The sequence below is a fragment of the Squalius cephalus genome (genome assembly GCF_949319135.1).
Source record: "Squalius cephalus genome assembly, chromosome: 12".
Lineage (NCBI taxonomy): Eukaryota > Metazoa > Chordata > Actinopteri > Cypriniformes > Leuciscidae > Squalius > Squalius cephalus.
In genome coordinates this window covers 34,341,501-34,364,921 of record NC_137133.1, presented here as the reverse complement: position 1 = coordinate 34,364,921, position 23,421 = coordinate 34,341,501, and the positions used below count along the sequence as shown (strand labels likewise).

Here is a 23,421-nt window from a genome sequence, read left to right as displayed (position 1 = left end):
TAAGTGTTGGCTGCCTGTCAAAGTGCACCTAAATAGATCTTTTTTATCTTAAAACTTAATTTTAAAAGCAGCAGAATTTAGCTGTTTTGTTTAAAAGAGCCAATTGCATTTTCACCGTTGTTGTTTTGTCTATTTGAAGACATTCCAAATGATGAAGAAGAAAAAAAATCCAAATGATTTCTTGAAGTTAAGTGAACATGTATATGACTGACAAAAATAGTATTTTTAATCAGAGGTGGAAACATCCTTGGTAACGAAGCAGAGAACAAAGTGAAATGAAAATCATTACTGATGCCGTTCATGGAGTATTAAAGAAATGTTCTGGGTTCAATACAGGTCAAGCTGCAACATTTTAATATTTCAGTCGTTCATCACTCAGTTTGAAAAAATAAGCAAAAATCAGTTTACAGTAATGCATTTGCTATGAAGTCTATTATTGTGTGTGTCATGCAAAGGTTACAGGGTTTAGACTTTGAAAACAAAATAACTTTACACAGACAAGGTTAGTAACTGTTTAATCACCCTAGTCTCATGTTAATGTGTATTATTTGCGATGTCATGTGGCTGTACGCTTGAAAATTCATTTCATTGTTTATTTTAGTGCCTCATAGACTTGCATTATAAGTGCACTACTGTAGACGTGATTGTTGCTGACTGAGAGGTGGAGCATTTCTTTAACAAAACCAAGAACTTGATCAGAAAAACAACAAAGCCACAAGTTAGAATTCAAGAATTAGACCAAATGTAACGGATCCAGAGACGACGCAGCTCTCAGAGAAACAAATGAACACATGGAGCCGAAAACAGCTCCCAAATATTCCCGCAGCACACGACCCTTCCCAAAACCCACGTAAAGTGCAAGAACACAACCCAACAAACAGGCACTGACGGCACACGGTGAGTTTAACAACTAAAGTGGAGTATTACGCTACATTTAGTCCTTTAACAGAAACAACAGGAGTGTTTGTGCCTCTATGAAGCACATGAGCCATTCAATTGTCTTTCTTGTGTTGAACAGAGGATGTTGGGCGCTCTGAAGATGTCCGGGGAACATCTCTGTTTTTCAGTAGCTGTACATGGAGAGAGGGGCGTCCTCCAGCATATCGTCCTGAAACACACAGATGTCAGCGAGGCGTTCTCAGGAAACAGTGCCATATGTGTCCCAATGACATAAAGGGCTCCTATTATGCTCTTTTTCAAAGTCTTGATTTTGGTTTTGGGCTCTACTAGAATAGGTTTTCATGCTTGAATGTCAAATATGTGAAGAATTATGTTTTTTTGAACAATGTTGCAAGTCTGTCAGTAACGCTCTGTTTAGTTCCTGTCTCTATGAAGCCCCTCCTTCTGAAAAGCACAATGTGCTCTGATTGGTCGGTTGAACCAGTGTGTTGTGATTGGTCGAGTGCTTTGAGTGTGTTTGGGAAATGTCCCGCGCCTCACTATAACCGTGAGTTTCAACACACTACTAACTAACTCAACCAGGCCCCGCCCCTTTATTCTGCATATTAATTATTTAAATGAGGAATATTGTGACGTGTTCGTTCCCGCAACAAAGTACAAGCAGTGGATTCGCAGCACTGAAAACTTCTCAACATGTCGACACACGAACCAAACTCTTCCAGTCCTCAGCTACAACTACAGTGTTTGAGGGTCAAAGTAAACGCTGTTCATGTGCAGCCAATGAAGACCATAGGCTGGCATTATGCTAATTCGTTACCAACCTACATATATTTTTGCAGGAAGTGAGACTGGAATTACAGCAGTTCAGAATCAGTTCTGTCTTTTGGAGACAAAACTCCATTCGTGATCTTTGCAGACCTTTTACATTCACAAACGATATTACACACTACATGAATATCCGAAAAACATAATAGGGGCACTTTAAAATCAATATCATTGTGGTTCCTCTGTTCATGGCGGTTATGCTCCTGGTACATTTGAGCCTAAAATGGGAAATTATAATGTCTTTAAAGTTTTTTTTTAATGAAAGGGAAAAAAAATAGCATATCATGAGTATAAATGGCATCTAAATGGTTTCCTGAGAACGACCCTTTTCCTGTCAGTGTTGAACTTCTGTGACGGGGCTGATTGCTTAGACATTTACAGGTGAAACTCGAAAAATTAAAATATCGTGCAAAAGTTCGTGTATTTCAGTAATTCAAATTAAAAGGTGAAACTAATATATTTAGTATATACAACTATATACATAAGCATGATTATACTTTTCAGAGGGCCGAAATTTCTGTATTTAAAAACCTTTTTTTAAATAGATTTCATGTAATATTCAAATTTTCTGAGATTTTGAATTTGGGGTTTTCATAAGCTGTAAGCCATAGGTTAGCCAACTTTTGCACGATATACACATTTTCCGAGTTTCACCTGTATTCATCAAGAATGTGTTGAATGAATCAATAAACCCAAGTCCTACCATGGGGAGATCTTGAAGTCTGCGAAACTGTGGGCCGTCATTTGTGTTTCTGAACTTCAGGAATACGAGGACCGACACAATGGCAGCAACAACGACAAACGCAGAAACCAGTCCAGCCAGGAGCGGGTCAGTGGACACTTTGTTATTGTCTAGAAATCCCAGGAAGAAGGAAAACAAGAGAAAGAGAGAGAGAATTATACTAGAACACTTTCTGGAAAAGAACATGTAAATATTGTGTGTTTTTGTGCTTGATGGTTTCTCCAGTGACGCACAGGCCTGGCGAATCCACAAAGATCTGTGTGTTCTTCAGTTGTGTCAGCGTGAAGACGTCCCGGCCCTCAGAGCTCGATGTTTCTCTACAGATATAATGATGCTCTTGTTTCCCAAACCTACCATTATCAGGCTATCTGCTGTTAGACCTCTATTCATATCCAGTTTTATGGGGATTTGTTTTGCTCGCCATTGTGGTAAACAAAAACGCAGATGTGCGCTGTAAATATTTGTGTGTGCAGCTGCATTCGGTCACAAAGGCATCAACAAAATTAATGACCATGTGATGTTTCATATCACAGCAATAAATCATGTCCGCTTTCAAACAGCAGGATTTCAGTCCGAATGCACCCTAACCAGAGGCACGAGAAGTTTCCAGCAGAAAGTCACGTTTTTGTCCTCATTAACTGCCTCGAAATCACAAGCAAGCGGGGCAAAGTTACACGACCGTTCAAACGTTTGGGGTCAGAAAGCACCAAAACTGCATTTACTTGATCAAAAGTACAGTAAAAACAGTGAAATACTATTACAATTTAAAAGAATTGTTTTCTATTTGAATATATTTTAAATGTAATTTATTCCTGTGATCAAAGCTGTATTTTCAGCATCATTACTCCAGTCTTCAGAGTCACATGATCCTTTAGAAATCATTCTAATATGATGATTTGCTGCTAAATAAAGCAACATTTCTCAGTTTTTTTTTTTTTTTTTTGGTGGAAACTTTTTTTTTCAGGATTCTTTGATAAATAAATAGCAAGTTCAAAATAACAGCATTTATTTAATATAGCCTATAATTTATTTGTAACAATATAAATGTCTTTACTGTCACTTTTGATCAATTTAATGCATTTCTTTCAAAAATGTAAACTCTTACTGACCTCTAACTTTTAAGCGATTATATAACAGTTAGTTCCAGTCCTGGATGCTGATTGGTGCAGTGATCTAGTCATGCTAAAATACATAATATGAGCTCTGTTTCAGAATCTAGTGAGCCGCCTTTGTAGGCTACAAACACAGGCAACTTAATTATGCTGCCTTCTAAAACTGCTCATTTTGGTACCATTGCAAGTATCCTTCATTGAGAAGGTAATCCCAGAATGCAATGCAAGAAGCTCTGAAAAAATAAATCAAAGATTGCGGATGATGCAAGAGTAATTAAATATAAATGCAGAATTCATACTAAAAAGCACTGATAAATACAGTATAGTTCATGATAATTAAATTATATTTAATACATACATTACATTTAAGTGTACATAAATATATTAAGTGTAATGTATGTAATATTAATAATTCATACTGAAAAGTACAGATAAATATAGTTTATACTAATTAATTTAATAAATGCATTATATTTAAGTGTACATAAATATATTACATGTAATATGAATAATTCATACTGAAAAGTACAGATAAACAGTTTATACTACTTAATTTAATAAATGCATTATATTTAAGTGTATTTAATTATATTTTGATATATATATATATATAAAGTATATATATACTTTACTTCAGAAGGCCTTTATTAACCCGCCAGAGCCGTGTCGAGCACTTTAATCATGGATGGATGCGCTTTGATGGACATAAAAAAATATATATACCCATTGACTCCCATTATAAAGCTTAAAAGAGCCAGGGCATTTTTTTATATAACTCTGATTGTATTCGTCTGAAAGATGAATGTCATATACACCTAGGATGGCTTCAGGGTGAGTAAATCATGGGCTCATTTTCATTTTTGTGTGAACTATTCCTTTAAGGAAAAGCAGGAATAGCCACTGTTTTCACGTACCGTCATCTCCGACGTTCAGTGCCGAGGGTGTGTCGACGTGGGCTTTGGCCTGGACGGCACTGCTGCTCGCTGACATCTGTGTGTTGACCGAGGGGAAGGCGGATGATGTGGGTGATGACGCTGTCGGAGAGGATTTCTGTGTGGGATGAGCGCTCGTCGACCCTGAGCTGGTCACCTCTGGAGCTGTGGTGGGTTCAGGCGGTGTCGTGTGGAAGGTGGTGATGATGACGGTGTTCGTGGGCTCATGGGTTGGTGATGGCAGGACTGTAGTAGGTGTTGTAGGTCCTGCCATGGTCACTGCTGTCTGATTATCCACAGGAGACACATCAAACCCATTCCGACTGTCTGTGACGTTCCCCGAGAAAGTGACGTTCTCCGCTGGAGTGGATGAGGTCGCCACCGTCTCTGATGGTGAAACAGGCATGATGGCATCAAACACACACTTAATAAAAGTCAACTTCCAATAAAAGTAATTAAAATTAGGTATATTACAGACATAAATCAACAAGATATTTTAATGTTTTAAAAAAAAAGTCTCATAAGGACTGCATTTATTTGAGAAATATTACAATTTAAAATGACTGATTTCTGGGAATTATGTCGTGTGGGACTTGATCTTTCTGGATTTGATTGACTCATTATTTTTGGCTGTGATATTATTGGTTAATGTTTTTGTTCCCCATCAGTGTGTCTTTGATTATATTATTAACCATATAAACTACTGTTCAAAAGGTTTGGTAAGATTTTTATGTTTTTTTTTCAGTCTCTTCTGCTCACCAAGCCTGCAGTTATTTGATCAAAAATACAGTAAAAAGCTTAATATTGTGGAATATTATTGCAATGTAAATATATTTTAAACTGTAATTTGTTCCTGTGATCAAAGCTGTATTTTCATTACTCCAGTCTTCAGTGTCACATGATCCTTCAGAAATCATTCTAATATGATGATTTGCTGCTCAAGAAACATTTCTGATTAATATCAATGTTGAAAACAGTTGTGCTGCTTCATATTTCTAGAAACTGTGATACAAGATTTTTCAGGATTCTTTGATGAATAGAAAGTTCAATCTTTTCTAACATTATAATTGTCTTAACTGTCACTTTTGATCAATTTAATGCATCCTTGCTGAATAAAAGTGTTAATTTCTTGTTTAAAAAACTGAACTGTACACTGTATACTTTAATGAAAAAAATAATACGTTGTTAAAAAGTGTTTTCCCCCTTTGGTCGTGTCTTATCTCGTCTATTGCGCAAAGTAAGCCAGGACTGCCACTAATGCCCACTCAAAAGAATTAAAAAATGAGTGTGTGACGTCCCAGGTGGGCCAGAAGTGTAATTATCACCATGTTTCCATGGTGCCCTCTGCATAATTACACAAACATGACAGCATATGAAGGATCTGCTGACAGAAATGTTGTGAAATAATTAAAAATATACAAACTGAGCTGAATAATGCCAGATGAAATGTAGCTTTGGGCTTTTTACAATTTAAATCATGAGCACATGACTCAACAAGCGGCAGCATGTTCAGTGCTGTTTCTTTGGTTGGTTTTGCCTTTTCCTCGAGTCTTTGTTCGAGATAAAAAGCATTTCCAAGTCCTGCACTGTGACTTATGTCTGATTGAAACATGATATTCAGTAAGTCAAATAAATCGCAGGGTTAGACTTGTTTTAATCCATCAGGAGGTGGTTGGATTGTGAAAAGTGGTCTCTTAATGATGGATGGGGGAAGGGATGCAAAATAAGAAGGGTTTGGTGATATCAGAAAAAGGAAATTTGTTTCAGAGGTAAGTTGTTCATATATTTTGCATTTTGATCATTTGGATTATCTTTTTTTCCCCAGTGGAATGACAGGAACACGTAAATTGAGTTTTTTTTTGTGCATATGTCTGTCAACCAGATATGAGGAACCACTGGAATTGGTTTGCAATGATCTGAATGTGAAAACACTGAATGTTTGCCACATATGTGTGAGTTCTTTAGAGAAAGAGAGAGGGGCTGTGTTCACAATATCACTATCTAGCGTACTACTACTATTTCTGCAGTGTATGCTACCATGCATTCAAAAGCGTGGGGTCACTAAGATTGGTTTTAAAGAAATAAATACTTTTATTCAGCAAGGATGCATTAAATTGATCAAAAGTGACAGTAAAAGACATTTAAAATGTTACAAGAGATTTCTGTTTCAAATAAATGCCGTTGAACTTTCTATTCATCAAAGAATCCTGAAAAAATGTATCACGTTTCCACAGACATATGAAGCAGCACAACTGTTTTCAACATTGATGATAATCAGAAATATTTCTTGAGCAGCAAATCATCATATTAGAATGATTCTGAAGGATCATGTGACACTGAAGACTGGAGTAATGATGCTGAAAATTCATTTAAATGACATTTTCAAATATGTTACAATAGAAAACAGTTCTTTTAAATTGTGACAATGTTTCACAATTGACATCGACGCTTCAAAAAGTACATAAAAAGATCGTAAAACTAATCCAGGGGTGGGCAAACTTTTTGGCTCAAGGGCCACACTGGGTTTTAAAAATTTGACAGAGGGCCGGCCCAGTAGCAGATTATGAAGTACGATCTCATGAAAGTGCGTATCTATACCACAAATTTTATTTCTCGTGCCATTTATATGCCAAAAATGTTTTGTTTTTTTGTTTTGTTTTTTTGTTTTTTTGTTTTTGCGTGCATGCTACACACTGTAAACCCCTTGGTTAGGATTAGGGGTGTGGAGTGCGTGCCTATTACACGCCATAAAGTGCATATCATATGCACGCGATTTAACATTATGCACTACAAATACAATTCGTGGTATTCGCACTTTCATAAGATCGGGCTGAGCAAACAGACAACGTTGTGTCAATGTCTGTGCGAAATTCAACAACTGAGAGACGACATTCTGACAATACATTTTTTTTATACTAGATATCCCCCATTTAGCATGTTTTGATGTTAATTTTTAAAGATGTTAGATAATTATATCCTATACTTTTTAAATATTGTTTATCCTTATTATTATTTAATGGCCTAACAGTAAATTAGAAACAAAACATCTGCAAGTGTACACTTAGAAGAGTAAAAATTACAGGTTACGTTAATTCAGCTTTATTAAAACTGCATGGCAATTTGCACTTCCAAAAGTCATACATTTGTGGAAATAAACGAATATACAAATTTATTTTAAGAATAATAAAATAAAAAAAACATAAAAGGCAAAGGCAGATCAGAACATTTAATAAAAAATAAAAAAACGGGTTCTGTACATGGCAGACAGGGTAGCGTAGTCGAAAGCCGGACGATAATGGTCGTTAAACGGAATCGGGCAGGATACATCCAGAGGAGCAAAGAAACTAAATAGCAGACAAATCAAAGGAAAAACTAAGGTGTGCAAGTGGTTACCAAACATTTTTTTTTTCTCATTGAGTTACCAAAAAAGAAAAAAACATTAACGTGCTTGAAGTCTATGCGCTTAAGTTGCTGTCTGTTTGGTTTCCATGGTGACGCGCTTGTTACGTGACACACCGCAGCCACAACAGCGCTGAATGAATGATCTGCTTTTATGTCATTTTTCCTTTTTTACATTTGTTAGCTATGGCATGCAATATATGATATTCCGATTGTCAAATATATGCAACGCAATATATATATATAACGCAAAGTATTGCAAGAAAAAAGGCAAAATTAATGCGATCTTAAGACAATTTTTTTAAATACTCGGCGGGCCGGATTAAACAGCCTAACGGGCCGCATGTGGCCCGCGGGCCGTAGTTTGCCCACCCCTGAACTAATCCATAAGATTTGAGCTGTTTAGCCAAAACTTTCTGAAGAGACTCGATCGCTTTATATGATGAACAAATAGAATTTGAAAAAATTGAAATGGAAAAGTCTTACGGGTTTGGAACGACATGAGGGTGAGTAAGTAATGACAATTTTCATTTTTGGGTGAACTATCCCTTTAAGAAAAAACTGTTTCTACACCAAATGTTTTTCTTGTAGTATTTCCTCTGAACACAGCCGGGGTTTTTAACACTGCGGTATTGCAGCAGGATCATTTTTAATGGTGTGTTGGTGAGATCTTTCATTGATTCACAGTGTGTGGCTGTGCATGTGAGGAGTGTGAGTGTGTGTGTGTGTGTGTGTGTGTGAACAGCATTGAGCTGTATGTGCTGTGTGTCATGAGGATTCAAACTCTCACACTCTCACGTCAGATCTCACACTGCATTTACTCACTGTCTCTCTTTCTCACACTCCTCCCTTTATGCCATTTACATTGCAGTTGCAGTTCAGAGCCACAGATTATTTTATAAATGATCTGTTTTCTGATGTCAGGGGTGGTAGTTAAAGGTGCAGTATGTGATTTCTGAGAAACGCTGTTGAAAATGGATCGGATAGAACAGCACAACACACTTGTAGCCAATCAGCGGTAGGGGGCGTGTCCACTCATGATGGGGGAGGAGAGAGAGCCAATCAGTAGTAGGGGGTGTGTCCACTCATGATGGGGAGGAGAGAGAGTTAGCCAATCAGTGGTAGGGGGAGTGTCCACTCATGATGGGGGAGGAGAGAGAGCCAATCAGTAGTAGGAGGTGTGTCCACTCATGATGGGGAGGAGAGAGAGTTAGCCAATTAGCGGTAGGGGGAGTGTCCACTCATGATGGGGGAGGAGAGAGAGCCAATCAGTAGTAGGGGGTGTGTCCACTCATGATGGGGAGGAGAGAGAGTTAGCCAATCAGTGGTAGGGGGAGTGTCCACTCATGATGGGGGAGGAGAGAGAGCCAATCAGTAGTAGGAGGTGTGTCCACTCATGATGGGGAGGAGAGAGAGTTAGCCAATTAGCGGTAGGGGGAGTGTCCACTCATGATGGGGGAGGAGAGAGAGCCAATCAGTAGTAGGGAGAGTGTCCACTCATGATGGGGGAGGAGAGAGAGTAAGCCAATTAGCGGTAGGGGGAGTGTCCACTCATGATGGGGGAGGAGAGAGCCAATCAGTAGTAGGGGGTGTGTCCACTCAATGGGGGAGGAGAGAGCCAATCAGTAGTAGGGGGTGTGTCCACTCATGATGGGGGAGGAGAGAGTGTGAGCAAATCAGCAGTAGGGGGTGTGTCCACTCATAATGGGGGAGGAGAGAGAGCCAATCAGCAGTAGGGGGTGTGTCCACTCATGATGGGGGAGGAGAGAGAGCCAATCAGCAGTAGGGGGTGCGTCCACTCATGATGGGGAGGAGAGAGTGTAAGCAAATCAGCAGTAGGGGGCGTGTCCACTAGTGGTGGGGGAGGAGAGAGTGAGCCAATCAGCAGTAGGGGGTGTGTCCACTCATGATGGGGGAGGAGAGAGTGTGAGCAAATCAGCAGTAGGGGGTGTGTCCACTCATAATGGGGGAGGAGAGAGAGCCAATCATCAGTAGGGGGTGCGTCCACTCATGATGGGGAGGAGAGAGTGTAAGCAAATCAGCAGTAGGGGGCGTGTCCACTAGTGGTGGGGGAGGAGAGAGTGAGCCAATCAGCAGTAGGGGGTGTGTCCACTCATAATGGGGGAGGAGAGAGAGCCAATCAGCAGTAGGGGGTGCGTCCACTCATGATGGGGAGGAGAGAGTGTAAGCAAATCAGCAGTAGGGGGCGTGTCCACTAGTGGTGGGGGAGGAGAGAGTGAGCCAATCAGCAGTAGGGGGTGTGTCCACTCATAATGGGGGAGGAGAAAGAGCCAATCAGCAGTAGGGGGCGTGTCCACTCATGATGGGGGAGGAGAGAGAGTGAGCCAATCAGCAGTAGGGGGCGTGTCCACTCATGACTCATAATTTGGATATTCATAGAACTGCATATACTATAAGAATTTTTTTCAAGGAAAAAAACATTTAAACATGGCATTTTGGTGATCAAAGTTGAGTTTTAAGGCATACAATTATTGAATTATTGAGTACTACCTACTTTTTTCCCTACAGTGTTTTCTGTAGATTTTTTCCTACAGTGCACAGATTATTTTAGAGACTGAATATGTTTCAAATCCAGCGATTAGTTCTCTCTCACAAGCGCTTGTTGTTGCAGTCTAGGAACTCGGTTAAAGCCTATCAGATTGGGGTTTCGACGGCAATGTTAATCTCTGATTAAAACCCCAGATGAATAAATGTTGTACCTGTCGTCGAGCCCGTGTGAGGCGTGGTGTCACTGCTGCCGCTGTGGTTAGTCCAGGACTGTGTCTGATTCCTGCTGGGTGTCTCGGGCTGCAGGGACGAGCTCATGTTGACGCCGCCTCTTCTCTTCACATGATCCGCAGACGACACGCAGCGGTAATCACCTGAAGACAGGAGGACAACGAGGACACAGGTGATGTATGAATCAGGAACACAGAACTAGGGGAAATGTCAGTCTGTGACTTAAATTATTCAAAGTAATCAGCATATTTAAATGAAAATGGGTATTATCATGAATTAAAAATGAGAGAATGCCTCCGCCAAATCAGAGGGAATATTTAAACATCTTTTGTCTTTCATTATCTGATGAAAAGTGTTAATAATTAATTCAATCATTTAATTAAGCAACACTGGCATCTGAAATAAAATGTTGAAATATTAAAAATATATAAAAAAATAAAGCTAAATAGAAATATTGGAGAGAAAAAAAATAAAGTGACAAAAACAACCAAATGACTAAAACTGAAAACTTAAAATAAAAATGAAAAATTTACAAATAAAAGCTCATTCAAAATATTACTAAATACAAAATTTTTGAAGTTGTAAAATAGAACAGAGATTATTGGAAGATGTTTTTCAGGAAATTTTCTGAATTTCATGTTTAATGTGCTAGTTGCTTTTACTTTGTCATTAATTATGAAATTACAATTTCTGAGTTGTTTCTACACCAATTTTTTTTTTTTTTTTCAGTGTAGTATATTAGTGTATAAATACTAAGATAACACTACTGATTTAACAAGAAACATGAATTGACAGTATTATTAACTAGTTTTATATGATGTTTGATCACTGGTATATGATGCTAGTATGTTGTGGGTAGTTGCCAGAGCAGATTTAAAATATAATTGATCAATCATAACTAAAAAGATATTTATTTGTTGTAGATGCTGGCTAATATCTGTGCATCATTATTTGACTCGAGACTTCCTATATTGAGTTATTTTTGGATCCCTAATCTCAGTCTCACTCGCTGACACGCACACACACACACACTGTTTGCGGGTCATTACCCAGAATCCTGAGGGGTTTTGTGCACCACCACACCCTGCCACTTCACAAGATTTCTTTTGGCTGAGCTCCTCAATAACACCCCTGTTCACCCCACGTCACGAAGCACACAGCCCGCTCGCAATGGGAATAAGCCTATACGACGACTCCGGGGGATATTTTGGGAGTGTGATTCAGAGCATGATTCAGCAGTTTATTTTGTTCTTTTATTGGGGAAAATACACCAGTCCACAGCATGACAATGGCCCGATCAGCATCACAGAACAGATTTATCACAATGCCACATAAAGACAGTCTATGGCCTTTTCAGATTTTAACCTTTGTATCATTCTCTCTCTCTCTCTCTCTCTCTCTCTCTCTCTCTCTCTCTCTCTCTCTCTCTCTCTCTCTCTCTCTCTCTCTCTCTCTCTCTCTCTCTCTCTCTCTCTCTCTCTCTCTCTCTCTCTCTCTCTCTCTCTCTCTCTCTCTCTCTCAGTCTATTTTTGTCTCAAGACACACATCTTCAATTCAAGCCCTGTGTGTGTGTGATATAAACACAGCTCACATTATATCAGAGAATGGTACAGAAATACACACAAACTTTAATTCTTTTCACAAAGGATTCGAAAGGAACGTAACAGGTAAACTCTACATATGCCCATTAGTGCAAAATAACTCATGTAAAATCTGGTAAATAATTAAGGCATGTTTTTTTAAGCACTCATATGTGACCCTGGACCACAAAACCAGTCACATGTCGCACGGGTATATTTGTGGCAATAGCCAACATGTATGGGTCAGAATTATTGCTTTTTCTTTTATGCCAAAATTCATTAGGATATTAAGTAAAGATCATGTTCCATGAAGATATTTTGTAAATTTCCTACCGTAAATATATAAAACATTTATTTTTTGTGAGTGAATGCTGCACAATCGTGAACATAAATGGACAAATTTTCCCATTTTCTCAATGTTTAGATTTTTTCTAAGATTTTCAAATAGTTGTATCTCGGCCAAATATTGTCCTATCCTAACAAACCATACATCAATGGAAAGCTTATTTATTCAGCTTTCATATGATGTATAACTGTCAATTTAAAAAAATTGACCCATGTGACTGGTTTTGTGGTCCAGGGTCACATATTATTTTGAATGCAATTTGAATTGAATGCAAAACTGTGTTATATTTGAGCTGTAGAGTCATGGAGAATCATTTTCCTCTTCCAGTTATTCTTCACTAGTTCCTGGTTGGATTTTTTCCTCCTTGTGTCATGCATCATTTTCTGTGTGTGCATGCTTGTAACTTTTCAGTTTCAGTCTTGTGATCCACATTGAATTACAGTATTTTAAAGTTTACTGTGTTTATTTGTGTACGCCCATTGTAAGTACTGTACCTACAATTTTTTGCTTTTTTTGTGTGAAAAGTCTGTAATGCACATTATGCCACAAATGCTGCACAAATTAAACCAGGATCATTCCTTTAAAAATTAAACACAATGTGACTTCTGTGTCAAAACTAGAAGCAATATGATGCATGCATTAAAATTCTTTGTATATTTGCATCCGGGATTTTAAACATGATTTTATCATCTATGATTTTACATGTCAAACAAAAACCTCCTGTAAAGATAAGATTTGCAGATATGAGAGGTGAGAAAACCAGCCCGTAGATGTGAGAAACATGCAAGAGGAGAGCAAGTGAGAAACAGATGATGACATACTGGGTGAATATTATTAGTGGTGTTTGCCTCAATTTCAATTATCACCATAGTATGGAAGCTTGTTACCAACACTTGTTTGCGACCAGAGGTGGACAAAGTACACAACTTCCTTACTTGAATGAAAGTACAGATACTACTGGTCAAATATTACTCCGTTACTATTGTAAAGATCGATTTTTACTTAAGTAAAAGTACAGAAGTACTTGTTTTTAAAAGTACTTAAGTATCAAAAGTAAATTTCAATGCATTGTTTTATTATTGTTGGTACTTACAGTACCTTATGCCTCTGAATCTATGCCTATCTACCCTCATATCAATATCAAATTTATTTCTAGAACACAGTTCCAGTAGTGGGATTGAATGTGAGATTGAATAAGTGCACTCAATATACAATGGTTTCGGACACCCAAATGGCTGTTCCCTCAAATAGTGCCCTCATTAAAGTTGTTTGGCTTTAAGTATGCATATGTTTGCCTTACTGTTATCTATAAGCTAGTATGCACCAAAACAATGACAAAATTCGCATTTAGAAGACCAAACCCAACTTTGAAAATGAAAATCAGGTTGATGTCAGAATCCAACGCCAAATTGACATTAAAGGGATAGTTCACTTTGAAATTAAATTTTGGTATGTTTTAGCTTACCTCAAGGGCATCCAAGATGTAGGTGTCTTTTTTTCCACAGTAGTTTCAATTTTGATATTTTTAGGTCAAACCGTTCTTGTCTGACAGTCATATCATGCAGGTCTGTGGTCACTGTCTCAAAGAGCATGCACAGAGTCCAAATTAAAACAATTCCCCATCGTAAGTACACATTGATGGCCTAAGACACGAAACGAGCGGTTTGTGTGAGAAAACGAACAGTATTTATATCGTTTTTACCTCTTGTAACACAGCCACGTCCAAGTGATCTGAGGGCGCGCGCATCCTGGTGTGTGACGTGTGCGGAGACTGGTGCATAGATATATACACTAGATGTCGCCTTGGCTACGGCATTCGTTAGGAACTGCCGTAGCCAAGGCGACATCTAGTGTATATAACTATGCACCAGTCTGCACCAGATCACTTGGACGTGGGTGTGTTACAAGAGGTAAAAACGATATAAATACTGTTCGTTTTCTCACACAAACCGCTCGTTTCGTGTCTTAGGCCATCAATGTGTACTTACGATGGGGAATTGTTTAATTTGGACGATGGGGAATTGTTTTAATTTGGACTCTGTGCATGCTCTTTGTGACAGTGACCACAGACCTGCATTAAAGGACTGACAGACAAGAATGGTTTGACCTAAAAATATCAAAATTGAAACTACTGCAGAAAAAAAGACACCTACATCTTATATGACCTTGAGGTAAGCTAAAACATACCAAAATTTAATTTCAAAGTGAACTATCCCTTTAATCTCCAACGTTGGACAGACGTTGTATTGTGGTTGAAAATGAAAATCGGGTTGACGTCAGAAACCAACATCAGTCGGTTTCTGACGTCAATCCGACTTTCATTTCCAGCCAAAATGCAACCCCTGCAAAAATGCAACTCCTGCGAGTCCCTGCAACCAAAATCATCCCCTGACTGACATTACTACTTTCTACTCAAGGACCTGATAGAATTGTAGTGGAGTAAAAAGTACGATATTTGTCTTTCAAATGTAGTGAAGTTAAAGTAAAAAGTTTCCAGAAAAAATAATACTTAAGTAAAGTACAGATACTCAAAAAGTGTACTTAAGTACAGTACTCAAGTAAATGTACTTTGTTACTGTCCACCTCTGTTTGCGACAAGGTCATTTTTCACCCTCCAAAGCATCTCCATGGATATGTTTCTATTTCAAATCTATCATTATTTTAAATCACTGAAGTATTCATTAATATCTTACATTATTTCAATAATTGAATACATTCAATTATTGTGTTAGCTAATATATTACAAAGGCTTCATTACAACAGTCGCCTAAAACAATGACTTAAAAGATATTTCACTGCTGCTTAGCATTACCAAGTAAGCTAGTGAGGCTTTTGTGAGGCTAAAAGTGTTATTGAATTTTAAAGTAAAGAGAGAAATTATTTTTCTTTGGAATACAGAGCACAAATGGATTGGGATAATACCAAGAATAATACCAGGAATGAAAGTAAAAATGTTTTTTCAAAGCTGCAAACGTGGAATAAAAAAAAAGAAAAGAAAAAGATAAGGTAACATAGTTCCAAGATGAAAGTGAGAGGAACAGGACGTCAGAATGCAAAGAGAACAAGCAACAGAAACGCTCTAAAAATACACCACGATTGTTCAGCCGCACGTCCTGAACAATCTCACTCTCACTCAGTCATCCTCAGAGAACTACAGGCCGATCTGTGAGAAGAGCTCAGCTGTACGAAAACAGGCCTTCTGCAATACAATCTGATTTAAATACACCGCTACGTGACCCTTAATTACAAACACTGGCTATAAATGAAAGCATTCTGGGATTGAGAGACAGTATGTGTGTTTAACAGCATTCCCATGATGCTCTCTGTGCCAGTGCTGGGAGAGAGAGAGAGAAATTTAATGCATTTCCGCCCTTATGAGCATGATTATGTGTGTGTGTGTGTGTGTGTGTGTGTGTGTGTGTGTGTGTGTGTGTGTGTGGGTATAAAAATAAAGTAATTAAAGTTTTTTGTTTGTTTTTTTTATGTAAAAATGCAGAAAGTTTTGTTTGATGGGCAGGTTTAGGGGTCGGGTTAGTGTGAGGGGATAAAACATACAGTTTGTACAGTATAGAAACCATTATGTCTATGAAATGTCCTTATTTAGAAATGTCCTTATTTAGATAGCTAAGTAAACGTGTGTGTGTGTGTGTGTGTACCTACTTAACTATATTTTGGGGACAAATTTGTACCCAGAAGTGACCAAAACCTGACAAAATCTCCAAAAAACTCCCTTTAGGGACGTGACGTCCTCATTTGTAAATCTGGTATAAAAATAACGTAATTAAAGGTTTTTTTTTGTTTTTATGTAAAAATGCAGAAAGTTTTGTGTGATGGGCAGGTTTAGGGGTCGGGTTAGTGTGTATGTGTGTGTGATGGGCAGGTTTAGGGGTCGGGTTAGTGTGTATGTGTGTGTGATGGGCAGGTTTAGGGGTCGGGTTAGTGTGTATGTGTGTGTGATGGGCAGGTTTAGGGGTCGGGTTAGTGTGTATGCGTGTGTGATGGGCAGGTTTAGGGGTCGGGTTAGTGTGTATGTGTGTGTGATGGGCAGGTTTAGGGGTCGGGTTAGTGTGTATGTGTGTGTGATGGGCAGGTTTAGGGGTCGGGTTAGTGTGTATGCGTGTGTGATGGGCAGGTTTAGGGGTCGGGTTAGTGTGTATGTGTGTGTGATGGGCAGGTTTAGGGGTCGGGTTAGTGTGTATGTGTGTGTGATGGGCAGGTTTAGGGGTCGGGTTAGTGTGTATGTGTGTGTGATGGGCAGGTTTAGGGGTCGGGTTAGTGTGTATGCGTGTGTGATGGGCAGGTTTAGGGGTCGGGTTAGTGTGAGGGTAGAGAATATACAGTTTGTACAGTATAGAAACCATTATGTCTATGAAATGTCCCTATTTATATAGCTAAGTAAACGTGTATGTTTGATAATGGAATATTCACAATTAAATTTGAGTGACTTTTCACAAAGCTGGTGACCATGTGATCTATTACACTCTAAACTGAACACATAACTGACAGCAAAAGCTTTAACTAATGTCATATAAAATATCATTTTTAAATATTCCAATTGAAAGCACCAGCTTATGTTTGCGTTCATATGAAGTCATGTTATTCTTACTGTCCAGAAACCAGTGTCAGGCTGTAATTAGAGTTCTGGATGAGTCTCTTCACCGCAAGATATACGGCTATGGCTCAAAATATAGTGAGCTCCCTAACTAGAAAACATTTTTGGGCATCCAAAATGAACTATGGTGGCTGCCTAGGTAGGCAGCTCGCTAGGTTTTGAGATATAACCATTGTTTGACTGCACAGGATACGCGTGGCAGCAGAATGTTCAGAATTTCACAATTGCTGTTACTGTAATTGTTTACAGACACATAACGATAGATAGATAGATAGATAGATAGATAGATAGATAGATAGATAGATAGATAGATAGATAGATAGATAGATAGATAGATAGATTTTGTTTACCTGTAATCAAAGAACAGTAGAAGAGCACCATCGCGCAAAACGCAACATTTCCACATCTGCCCATATCCTTCATATGACAATAGAAGAAAACTAACTTTAAGTTAACCTAAAATTATCGAGTCCTTCTTCCGTTCTTTCCTTCTTCAGGCATAAAAACAGAAACAAAAGTCACAATTAAACACCTCTGGGTGGGCGCTGGAAGCGGACAGAGATTAATTTAGATGTCAACGGGTTTTTCTTAGTTTCCAACAGCGTGACAGAATCCAGTCAGATGATCAGATGAGTCCTCAACAGTGAACAGTTCATTCACAGCAGATCAAGACCTGAAGTGATCCTGCGCGCTCTCGCCTGAGCGGTGGGCGGAGCGCGTGAAGCGCGCGCACGAGGCGTCTCGAAACATTTGTTTTATTTTCTATTCTTTTTTTATTTTTACAGTCTGTGCTCGAGACGCGTTTCTGTAACTAATTTCCATGTGCATATAACAACTTTTGTCATTTATTTATTTATTTATTTATTTATTGTTTATTTTGTTGTACTCCAAGATACTCTCTATATAAAGATGCGCTATATAAATGTAACAAATTATTAATAATAATTATTATTTAACTTTTTCCTTTATCAAGGCTGTGTGCTCTCATACCAATAGATGTAAATCATACGCAATTGTTACGAAAAATAAAAAAACAAAATGGGAAATGGTATATAGTTTTGGTATAGTAATGGTATATAGCTATTTTTGTTCATTTATAAGCAAACATCAAATAAATATGGTGTAAATATATATAATGGAGCGAGAGCCCCATCTATTGTACACTAACAAAAAACGAAATCTATGGAAAACTTCAAAAGTGCCACAACGAGTCGCTGTGACACCGCATATGAGCATCAGTCTTTAAAACTACATTGCCCACAATGCAGGGCGAATGACTGTTTAGAGAGCCATTCGAATTTAGCCTGATTAAAAACGAACGTCATGTCAAAGTCAAATGATCCATTGTTATATGAAAGCAGCATACCTTTAAATACAAATACAAAAAAATAAACAATGGAATAAATATGAAACACATCTAAGCTGAGAATAGTGTTGTTTTTTTGTTTTTAATGAAGGCAAAGGATTGGGCACGCGCAGAGCGTGTCGAATCATCGATTCATCGGTTCAGTCAGACCGACAAGAACGGTAGAGGGAGGACACACGCACACCGATCACCGAGACCGGACCATACAGAGACCCGCGAGCATATAGATGTGGCATATGGTCATATTTATCGGTCATCTGAGATATGAATGAGATTTATCATGAGTGAAATATGAGAATGAGAGACATGAGCTCGCGCGCACCGGCCTGATCGCGCGCCGGGCCAAATCAAATTCACCTCAGTGAGATTTATCAGCGTTATTATTATTATTATATTAATCAGCAGGCCTCTTATAAGATATAAGATTATAGATTGTGTTCAAGAGAGCGAGAGGAGGTGTGTGTTATAGTAAACACTGCGATGGAACCGGACACAGCCGCAGACTTCACTGTGGAAAACGTGGAGAAGGTAAAATAAATACGTTTATTATTATCATTCTGTCAGTAGCTAATATTTTTTTACAAGGTCATTTGCTGTTCATTTATTCTTAATGAAAACTTGGAAATATTGTGTTATACATTCATATGTTGAAACATATTGTTGGGCAAGAAATAATAATCATTGGGATTTATATATAATAACTTAACGTTAATTGTCCAACAACAATATTCAAAATATCAAATACATATATATATATTGTATATATAATATATGTTATATACTGTTGTTGTACTAGTGGATGATAAAGAACATGTCCAACAATTTTTATTTAGCATTTAATGAATCCTATTTTAGGACCATAAAGATTTTTGTTATATTCATTTGTTTGTAATTTTCAATATACTCAGGTTTGATTAGTTTCTCACTTCTGTAATTTTTTAAACCAGCATAAATCAAAGTAAGTACTTCCATAATGAGAAAATTGAATAATATATCATAATTGCTCCCATTACAGTAATGAGAATTAGATTTATTAAAGAGATTGTGGGGTTTAATGTGCGGAATTGTCATGAAAACTAGACGCCATTGCTCAAAATAATAAAGGTTTCGATGTTCTTTAAGCCGCATTGCCTATTACTTTCTTTTGATTTTATAGTGAAATATGACAAAAATATCTTTTTGACAGGTGTTGTGGGATTCGCCTGTCAGCATCAGTGTAAAAAATGTGATTGGTTGTTCTTGCTTTCTATTTTTGACAACTTTTGTTGCTGCACGTATTAATTCGATGCCTCTGTCTATTTCTGAGCGTAATTATTTCTGTATGTCTGATTGTAATGCAGCTGATCTCAGATGATCGGGTTACAATCGTGAAACTCCTGTTCATCATTAGATTAGATTAGAGAAAAGAGAGCCGTATCGATCCATCTGTAAGGATGAGGAGAGGAGAGCGGGTGGTGTCCCGTCCGTCTCATCTCTGCCTGGTGGAGGGTTTCTCATCTTCACCCTTGACAGTCGCTGTCAGTCCTGCTCATGCGATACATACACTCATAGTTGTTATAGCTTTTGATCCCATTAACAGCAAACATTGTGTTTTTTAAAGCAGAATAATTTCCAGTCATGCTTCAGTTTGTGTACAGTCCTGTATTTACAGTGGAAGTCTTTGGGGCTAGATATTCAGGAGGGTTTAAAAGGAGAAATGTTACATTAAAATTTGTGTTAACTCACTTATGGTTAATACATGCATTTAATATGGTCATGTATGTATACTAGGAATGCCACCGTATCGGTGTTGGCCATAATGTTTTCAGTATCGCCCCATAAGAAAATTTGCCTGATATATTAAAGCCGATAAATAATGTATTATTTCCTTCAGCTGAGACACTTCAGATGCGCACTGTTCACCGTGATGCTGTTGAATTGCTTGAAATATGATTGGAATCACTTCAAAAATAAAATTAAGTATGATAAAATCATATATACGCTACATAAAATTATAATGTGAACATCATTATAATTATGTGCCTGGGATATGGATGTTAATGGTGAGACTTTAGTTTTTGTAATCAGGCTCTCAAAAAGTGCATAGCCTAAAAATTTGGATTTAGATTTATCAGCCAATGTATCGGTTATCGTTTTTCAAATATAAATAATTATTGGTATCGGCAAAAATTTTCATATCGGTTCATCCCTAATGTATACACACACACACACACACACACACACACACTGGACGTATGCTTTAAAAATATATATAGGTGTGTTATGTGAACTGTCAAGTTGACTAAAGCCTGGTGCAAACAGTTTAGTTTTAGTCGATTATTTGTACGAAATCATGACGATTTCTGTGTTCGTGGCTCCTAAACGCTGGTCCTACGTCGTACAGTGAGAGAGGCTCAACAGTGTCAGAAATTAAGCATGATCATTTCACAATGTTTGCTGCTACGACCTACGTCTACTGACTAGCCAATAAAAATGCAACATGAAATGGCGAATTGATCAACTCAACATGGCGCTAAAACTTAAAACTACTTTCCTCGAGCTCCATTTGCAAAATTGGCATGCCAAGTCATCCTCTTTTCTCTAGCCATGACCGTTTCGCTTCATCCTCTCTTTTTTTTTCAGTGCACATAAAAAACATAATTGCCAAAGTTTGTTTACCACACTAGCACATTCTAATGACGTTTTATTCTTGTATACTAACTTGCGTCATATGATTCAATAAGTGTAATCATTGTACAGTCTACAAACATGTCATACACAAGTTTATTAGATCCATGTCGCACAGTGTGATTTGTAATGATCTTATAGGATTGCCAAAATCTGTAGCAAGCATTACTGATTTAATCCTGAGTTTTCTCTAATATGTAAACACTAAACGGTCCCGAAAATTCCCAAACTCTTTAATTTCTGGTAATCAATTTTGGCTGTTGTTTTCTGATGCTCTTATGTGTTGATTGCTGGAACTCGCTGTCAGATAGATGGTTAAAAATACAGTTCTGCCTCTTCTTGGAAGATGTGCGATCGCTCCTGTATCAGGACGTCACTGTCTCGGTCCTTCTTTCACGGTCATTCTCTCTCAGTCTCAGTCACAGAGGTCGTTGTGTGTGTTTATTGTGTATTGTTCTGGGCGGAGTGAGGGTCAGGCGTAACCATCAGCAGAGACGGGTCATTATGCAGAAAAATGGGAAATGTTCATGTCAGTTACAAACAAAATAATTCTATAAATAATAATAATAAATCACAGGAAACTTAATATTTTGCTGGAGATGATCAGACTGAGATGTTTGACTTTAGATGTTTCCCATGTGAATGTGTGTTTTATTATTCACCCAGGGCGTCTGGAGTGTGTGTGTGTGTGTGTGTGTGTGCAAGTGTTGTCATGTTCCACTATTGTGTCTTGATTGGCTCGACCGTTAGCATTGCTAATTATATCTCTTGGCTTGTGCACAGGGATTCGGTTGTTGGGGTAACATGATATATTTTTCAAGCCATTGAGTGTTCAAACCAGTCAACAGCCACGTCTCACTGTGATTCTTACACACACACACACACACACACACACATTCATCTGATATATTAGTGCTGGAAGGTCAAAACGCATATCTCATAATAATATGATAATATCTGCTGTTTGTGGCATGTGTAACAATTTGCTGTAGTGTCTCTCATCATTACTGGAATATCAAGTGTTTGTTTTTGTTTACTTGATTATTTACTTCTGACTCAATGGAAATGAATCACAAAAATTCTGAGATTTAAAATTCACAAACACATGGCCGATGATGTCAGAACAACCGTTCCTGATTACTCCAGATGGGCTGTTGAACACGATCCCGAAAATCTTTAAATGACTGGATTTATGCAGTTTTGGGGGATTCAGGACGAACAGGTTTTTGAGTTGTCCAATGGGAAACAAGTCGTGTTTACAAAGTATTTAGCTGAGTTTTCTGAGGAAGAGCCAGTCGATGAATTGTTCAATGACATCGACCTTATTCACAGTGCCATCTTTGATTTTTAACGGGAATGAAAGCGAGGCAATAAGGGATAGACACGCATCTCTTCAGTGGGTTCGTACTGTTATTTATTGTGTTTTTGGATTGTTCTGCTGACAACACTGCACAAATATCTTTCAGCGAAATTTCAGTAGACAATAAACCCCAGACACCATGAGCTGTGGAAACTTATATAAGTGATCAAGGAGCTGTTTTTGTTGGCAAAATAGAGCAAAAACAGGCAACACTGTGTCTAAAATGTAGCCTGAAGGTCCTTGCACACTTGACTCCAAAATGTTCGTATGCATTTTTTCATATTCGTCATTCGGTGGCTCTGAATTGTCAAAACATCAATCAAAATGCTTGCTACGGATGCGGAAAAAAACGCAGAAAATCGAACCCGATCCAAAAAAATTGTATGACGGACAAAAGGCAGTGTGTGTGAGCGTGATTGACATGACGTGAGGTCGTATTTATTTTTTAACGTGCGAAAATTTCGGACTCTGTGTGAACTTTTGTTTATTGAACTGTTGTATAAAATCAATATCACATTTGCACTCATGCATATTTGGAGAAAAAATGCGATATTGATTAACTATATTAAATTATATAAATATAAAAGACATACAGAGGTATTTTTACCTCCTTATCTTGAATATTGGGGGCTTTCTAAATGCATTTTAATAGACTAAATCACACAGTGAAAGCATGCGCACTAGTCTAACCTACTAGACTACTACATCACGTAGTGCATGCACTCTCTCTAGGTGTGTTTTTGCAAAGTGAGGGACATACACTTGATAATGTCAGATTGCACATCGTTAAAACAACAATCACAACATTATTGTAGACGATATATCGCACACCCCTACGGCC

The 23,421-nt window shown here is 38.0% G+C and overlaps 2 protein-coding genes across 3 annotated transcripts in view; one reads left to right on the top strand and one right to left on the bottom strand.

The window, feature by feature from the left end:
* Positions 1-544: 544 nt before the first annotated feature.
* On the bottom strand, positions 545-17,894 carry LOC307168254 (uncharacterized protein). Its single transcript, XM_079888013.1, has 5 exons — positions 17,538-17,894; positions 10,631-10,792; positions 4,494-4,898; positions 2,429-2,577; positions 545-1,108 (listed from the first exon to the last, which is right to left on the bottom strand). The coding sequence occupies exons 1-5, from the start codon at positions 17,608-17,610 to the stop codon at positions 1,064-1,066; spliced, it is 834 nt and encodes a 277-aa protein (XP_079744139.1). The 5' UTR covers positions 17,611-17,894; the 3' UTR covers positions 545-1,063.
* Positions 17,895-18,665: 771 nt separating this feature from the next.
* The window catches only part of ipo13b (importin 13b), a 44,777-nt gene continuing 40,021 nt past the window's right edge, over positions 18,666-23,421 (top strand). For both annotated transcript variants that reach the window (XR_013822908.1, XM_079887982.1), the window contains exon 1: positions 18,666-19,081. Coding sequence is in view for 1 of the 2 variants with exons in the window: in XM_079887982.1 (XP_079744108.1) it covers positions 19,034-19,081 (48 nt within the window). In the remaining variant the exon portion in view is untranslated. The remainder of the gene's footprint in view (positions 19,082-23,421) is intronic.

Coding starts and splice junctions, on each gene's coding strand:
- LOC307168254 (XM_079888013.1), bottom strand. CDS start 17,610: ATGAAGGATATGGGCAGATGTGGAAATGTTGCGTTTTGCGCGATGGTG. Junction 4,899..10,630: donor TCACACGGGCTCGACGACAG/GTACAACATTTA, acceptor TTTCACCATCAG/AGACGGTGGCGACCTCATCC. Junction 1,109..2,428: donor GACTTCAAGATCTCCCCATG/GTAGGACTTGGG, acceptor TGTGTGTTTCAG/GACGATATGCTGGAGGACGC.